This window comes from Oncorhynchus tshawytscha, linkage group LG07 (assembly GCF_018296145.1).
Source record: "Oncorhynchus tshawytscha isolate Ot180627B linkage group LG07, Otsh_v2.0, whole genome shotgun sequence".
In the NCBI taxonomy this organism is placed as follows: domain Eukaryota; kingdom Metazoa; phylum Chordata; class Actinopteri; order Salmoniformes; family Salmonidae; genus Oncorhynchus; species Oncorhynchus tshawytscha.
The window spans coordinates 2658735-2665497 of NC_056435.1; the positions used below are offsets into that span (position 1 = coordinate 2658735).

A 6763-nucleotide genomic window follows, 5' to 3' on the forward strand; every position below is an offset into this window, starting at 1 on the left:
TCTCGGACCTGCCTGGTGTGTTCCTTGTTCTTCATGATGCTCTCTGCGCTTTTAACGGACCTCGGAGACTATCACAGTGCAGGTGCATTTATACGGAGACTTGATTACACACAGGTGGATTGTATTTATCATCATTAGTCATTTAGGTCAACATTGGATCATTCAGAGATCCTCACTGAACTTCTGGAGAGAGTTTGCTGCACTGAAAGTAAAGGGGCTGAATCATTTTGCACGCCCAATTTTTCAGTTTTTGATTTGTTAAAAAAGTTTGAAATATCCAATAAATGTTGTTCCACTTCATGATTGTGTCCCACTTGTTGATTCTTCACAAATAAATACAGTTTTATATCTTTATGTTTGAAGCCTGAAATGTGGCAAAAGGTCGCAAAGTTCAAGGGGGCCGAATACTTTCGCAAGGCACTGTATATATGTTGTATTTTTGCTGTAAAACATTTTAAAAATCAGACATGATGGGTAGATTAACAAGATGTTTATCTTTCATTTGCTGTATTGGACTTGTTAACCTGTTGAACCTAGGGGGCACTATTTTCATTTTTGGAAAAATAACGTTCCCAAAGTAAATGGGCTATTTTGTCAGGACAAGATGCTAGAATATGCATATAATTGACAGCTTAGGATAGAAAACTCTAAAGTTCCCAAAACTGTAAAAATATTGTCTGTGAGTATGGCAGAACTGATATTGCAGGCGAAAGCCTGAGAAAAATCCAATCAGGAAGGGAAAGAAAGCTCTGCGTTCCTATGCGTCCCTATTGAGCAGTGAATGAGATATCAACCAGATTCCTTTTTCTATGGCTTCCCTAATTTGTCTAGTGGCACAATACATAGTTTCAGGCTTTTATATTGAAAAATGAGCCTGAACGTCAACATTGCGTCAGTGGACAGCTGGAGTCTCTCAGAGTGTTTTGTGTGTAAGAGACAAATGCGGCCATTGTTTCTCTCTTTCCTACCAAGAAGCCACCTGTCCCGGTTGATATCTAATAGATATTTGAAAAACACCTTGAGGATTGATTATAAACAACGTTTGCCATGTTTCTGTCGATATTATGGAGCTAATTTTGAATATTTTTCGGCGTTGTCGTGACCGCAATTTCCGGTCGAATTCTCAGCCAAACGTGAAAAATTAACGGAGTTATTTCGGCTACAAAAATAATATTTTTGGAAAAAAGGAACATTTGCTATCTAACTGGGAGTCTTGAGTGAAAACATCCGAAGCTCAAAGGTAAACGATTTAATTTGATTGCTTTTCTGATTTTCATGACCAGGTTGCCTGCTGCTAGCTAGACATAATGCTATGCTAGGCTATCGATAAACTTACACAAATGCTTGTCTTGCTTTGGCTGTAAAGCACATTTTCAAAATCTGAGATAAAAGGGTGATTAATAAAAGGTTAAGCTGTGTTTCAATATATTTCACTTGTGATTTCATGAATATTTTCTAGTAATATTTATGTCCGTTGCGTTATGCTAATTAGTGTCAGTTGATGGCAACGCTCCCGGATCCAGGATGGGTAGTTACAAGAGTTAATGTGTGAAAGTTACATATTTAAAAATATATATTTTTGAATTTCCCGTGCTGCCTTTTCAGCGGAATGTTGGGGGGGTTCGTGTCCTAGACAGGTTAAAAGAACATCGCTTAAAAAACTAGAAAAAATAAGCAATAGTACCTTTGTCCATCTTGAGACACCATAGCCAGAATACACTTGGTCAAAATAGACAACTCAAGAAATCTGTAAATAATTGAGGTCGTTGCCAAAGACGTGTCCCCCCCCCCCTTTTTTCCATTTTTTTCATCTAACAAATCATTTTGGTGCATTGTTTCTTAAGTGAAAAATATTACTCTCATTGGAATGTCAACACACTTCATTGAAGAATCCATACTGCTGAGCATTCACAAACTAAGGGGCGTGAACAGCCGGGGGGGAAAAAACTTGCTGAAAACCAAAATGAACAAAAATGTAACACTTATAATAAATGCACAAACTGTTCCAAATGATTGTGGATGAGAAGCATGCAGACACCATTAGGCTGTGTGTGAGTGTGTGGGGGGGTGTATTAAATATGTAATTTGCATAAAGTAGTGTAAAAAGTTGAAAGCTAAGTTCATAAATTGTTTCAAATTTTTGCAAACTCAGTTTGGTATAAAGCATTTATATCTGTTAATATGACCACCCTACTTTCCTACTTTTTGGGCTTAAATTACAGTAATTATGTATTCTGGTTTGCATATGAAGTGCCTAATTTGCATAACAGCATTTTAAGTTAATAATTGATTGCTTTTATTTGAATAATCTCTATTCTACATCAGCCCTGAAAATATCCTAACAGTATGACCACCCTATCTTGAAATATTGGACAGTATGCGTTTCATTTAAGAATTCAGAGAAGTGATTTGGTGCCATTATTGAATAGGGGTTGACAATGACCTATCGCGACCTTTTAGATCACTTGAACATTTGATATTAGCAATGGTAAATCCTATCATCAGGAAATAAAGTATTGGGTGTTCATGAGAAGCTTCTCTAAGTCATGGAATACAAAGTGTAACACCAGAACGAACCATGGCTTGATTTCGTTCCCTAACCCTACCAAAACACTCCAATTACAGAGTTGGACTAGATTCTTCTCTGCTCAAATGTATATACTGCTACCGAAGTTCTTCCCCTCGAGTCCTTTGCTTTAACAGACAAATACAGGTTATCAAGGAGCGTGACCAACATGGCTCAGAGGTCTTATTTCCTGTGTCAAAATAAGTTGGCCCCCACCAACCCAACATCCTTTCACACTGCCAAGCACATGTCAAATATGCATCTGCTGACTATCAGAACATGTCATGACAGCTTACTAATTATGTTTGGTCAAACATGGAAGATGAAACCTTGTTTAACATAGACAAATGTTGCATTTGCAAATGCAGTTACAGCAAGACTCACTTTTATAATGCTTCCATACCAAATTAATGGGTGTTTTCCTGGACACTGTCGGCTGGACTAACGTTACAGGTGACAAAAACTGGATGACTTAACAATGACAGGTTCTTTAACATGCAACAAAATCTATAGCACAACACAAAACCAAACAATGCAGTCGTTGCTAGCCAGGAACTGTGCAAAGCATAAACACGCTTAGTTCATTCGGGAATAAAACAATGTGACAGTGACGCAGAAGAAAATGTTGCCAGCTACCTTTCATGTTAGCGTACGTACCTAACGCTAACTAGAGGCCAAACTAGCAAGCAGGCTAACAATCAGCTCAAGTGAATAAATGCAATATATATATATTTTTTTTTAATGTCACCAACATTGAACATAGGGGTTAGATTGCATGTCTTAGAGGTATAGTTAAGGATCAACCCAATTGTGAGAAATACTGCATTGTTGAACGTGAAGCATCGTCACCAACCATTATCACCCACCGGCCTCCATTTTACCCAGAGATTAGACAACACACGCAGTTACAGCTATAACGTAGCTAGCGAGCAAAGCTAATCAGCTAGCTTGGTATCCACGACTGCATTTTCAGACTGGTTCTACTCATTCCGACGTGTTATAGACATGAACACAATTAAAAAAGAAATACAGAAAACTCACCTGCTGTTCTAGACCGTGTAAATTTTCGACGGCCACATGACTCATAACTAAAGAATATTGAGGAAAAATGTTGTCGTCGAGAAGGGATCTCTTTGTTTGCCGGTTTGTCGACGTCCCTTAGGTTTCGCTCGTCTTTTCTTCTTTTGTCAATTTCCGAATGAATGAACCTTGAAGATACAGTTGATATATTATATTACTGTAAATTATTTTTGCTTATGTTCATGGCACTATTGTTAGGTGGTCTAAAGCCTTTAAACCGACACCGCTTACTAACTGGTGGTGGTGCGTGTCGTGGTGTAATGGAAGCTAGAAGCAGGAACCCAGAGCGAGATTTTATTGGTTGAGACAACCACAAAGAGCAGAGGACATTGCGCATATCACATTGTATCACCCTTTCCAAAAAGTTTTTAAAAGTCTGGCTACATTTGTATAATTTGCTGGACTATTTAATATTCAGATATATGACAATCAATACCTCATACAGTATCAGTCAAAAGTTTGGACATACCATTCATTTAAGTCCTTTATTTTTTCCTATTTTGTCCATTGAGGACAAATACTGAAAACATCAAAACTATGAAATAATGGAATCATGTATTAAAGTGTTAAACTCAAAATATATTTTAGATTTTTCTAAGTAGATAAAAACTGGCGCACACCCAGAATAATAGTTTGTGTGGAGGTGCTGACTAACGGCGAATAAACTATCAAAATAAAATTAATCGCACACTCCATGTATAATCTCCCAGCAATTTAATGGGTATTTACCAACGTTTCGGCATCACTGTGCCTTCCTCAGGTTAATGTCATGAATTATTGAACCAGGTTATGAAGACACACTGCAATTAGTGTAACCAATGAGTGAGATTTTTCAAAGTAGCCACCCTTTGCCTTGATGACAGCTTTGCACACGCTTGGCATTCTCTCAACCAGCTTCACCTGGAATGCTTTTCCAACCAACTTGAAGGAGTTCCCACATATGCTGAGCACTTGTTGGCTGCTTTTCCTTCACTCTGCAGTCCAACTCATGCTAATCCATCTCAATTGGGTTGAGGTCAGGTGATTGTGGAGGCCAGGTCATCTGATGCAGCACTCCATCACTCTCCTTCTTGGTCAAATAGCTCTTACATAGCCTGGAGATGTGTTGGGTCATTGTCCTGTTGAAAAACAAATGATAGTCCCACGAAGCGCAAACCAGATCAGATGGCATATCGCTGCAGAATGCTGTGGTAGCCATGCTGGTTAAGTGTGCCTTGAATTCTAAATCACTGACAGTGTCACCAGTAAAGCACCCCCACACCTCCTCCTCCATGCTTCATGGTGGGAACTACACATGCAGACCAAAGGACAGATTTCCACCGGTCTAATGTCCATTGCTCATGTTTCTTGAACCAAGCAAGTCTCTTCTTCTTATTGGTGTCCTTTAGTAGTAGTTTCTTGGCAGCAATCAGACCATGAAGGTCTGATCCACGCAGTCTCCTCTGAACAGTTGATGTTGAGATGTGTCTGTTACTTGAACTCTGTGAAGCATTTATTTGGGCTGAAATTTCTGAGGCTGGTAACTCTAATGAACTTATCCTCTGCAGCAGAGGTAACTCTGGGTCTTCCTTTCCTGTGGCGGTCCTCAGACTGCACTTGAAGAAACTTTAAAAGTTCTTGAAATGTTCCATATTGACTGACTTTCATGTCTTAAAGTAATGATGGACTGTCATTTCTCGTTGCTAATTTGAGCCGTTCTTGCCATAATATGGACCTGATTATTTACCAAATAGGGCTATCTTCTGTATACCCCCCTACCTTGTCACAACACAACTGATTGGCTCAAACGCATTAAGAAGGAAAGAAATTCCACAAATGAACTTTTAACAAAAGTTTATCTTCATTCAGGCTGTATCACATCCGGCCTTGATTGGGAGTCCCATAAGGCGGCACACAATTGGTCCAGCCATCTTTGTAACTAAGAATTTGTTCATAACTGACTTGCCTAGTTAAATAAAGGTTAAATATATATATTTTTTTTAACAAGGCACACCAGTTAATTTAAATGCATTCCAAGTGACTACCTCGTGAAGCTGGTTGAGAGAGAGTGTGCAAAGCTGTGATCAAGGCAAAGGTTGGCTATTTAAAGAATATAAAATATAAAATGTATTTTGATTTGTTTAACACTTTTACTACATGATTCTATGTGTTATTTCATAGTTTTGATGTCTTCACTATTATTCTAAAATGTAGAAAATAATCAAAATAAAAACCCTGAAATGAGTAAGTGTGTTATATTTGTTAATAAAACATTTTTGAAGGAAGCCTTTTAATCAATCACCAACCTACTCTTTTTGTAGTATTCCCCTGCTGTTTCAAATTGTGACATAACAGGTAGCTGCCTGGAGGCTACTGTACTGACACTCCTTGTTATGTGAATGCAGGGTCCCAAAATGTAGGTGTCCTGAAGTCTCTGCCAGGAGTTCTGGACTTCTATGGCACAGGAGGTAGTGTGCATGGTGGATGCATCGAAAACATTAAGGTCACTGGCTCAAGGTTTTCCTGGCTGCATTGGTTTTAGTCAGATAGGCCTGGACACTGGTGCTGATAATTCTACATTCATGACTTTGACTGGGCAAGGAACTTTGACCTTGTCATATTAGGTAGAGATCAAGGAATGGATGACAGCTGTAAAGTCTCATTATGTCAACACCACATCCCCTTTGCCTTTCTAACAGTTCTTGGGAGAATCTCAATTGCAATTTCTCGCCTCCTCAAAACCCATTGGAGGTCAGAGGGGAGGAACTTCTGGCTTTCTCGTCCAATGACATTTGAGGAGGCGGTGAGGAGAAAGGAAGCGAGATGTACGCAATTGAGATTCTCCCCTTGACATTCCTCCTGCGGGTGAGAATGAGCTAGAATAAACAGTGCCTGCTGAGAGAATAGATGCCAGACATTGTTGCTTCAAAAGCAGATCTAGTGTCAGTTTTCACCTACTGGAGGAGGATAGGGATGGGGTAAAGTTGGCTGACTGTGGATCAGTGGCTGGAAACCTGCTGTGGCAGACCGGCTCATCCCTTCAGAGCGTCTGCTCAAAATTGGGTTTATAAGCTGTGTTGTAAAGCTTGTCTGTTTGGTTCGTTAGATTGACAAGCACAAGGTTATATGGGGGCAAAA

At 39.2% G+C, this 6763-nt stretch overlaps 1 protein-coding gene across 6 annotated transcripts in view; it reads right to left on the reverse strand.

The window, feature by feature from the left end:
- Window positions 1-3930, reverse strand: part of LOC112253667 (ATP-dependent RNA helicase DDX3X) — a 22761-nt gene extending 18831 nt beyond the window's left edge. For 4 of the 6 annotated variants that reach the window (XM_024425605.2, XM_024425604.2, XM_024425601.2 and 1 more), the window contains exon 1: window positions 3608-3929. In XM_024425605.2, coding sequence (XP_024281373.2) covers window positions 3608-3652 — 45 coding nt within the window. In that variant the 5' untranslated portion in view covers window positions 3653-3929. Of the gene's footprint in view, window positions 1-3607 lie in introns of all 6 variants that reach the window. The other 2 variants (XM_024425600.2, XM_024425599.2) reach the window with 1 other exon arrangement.
- Window positions 3931-6763: the final 2833 nt, after the last annotated feature.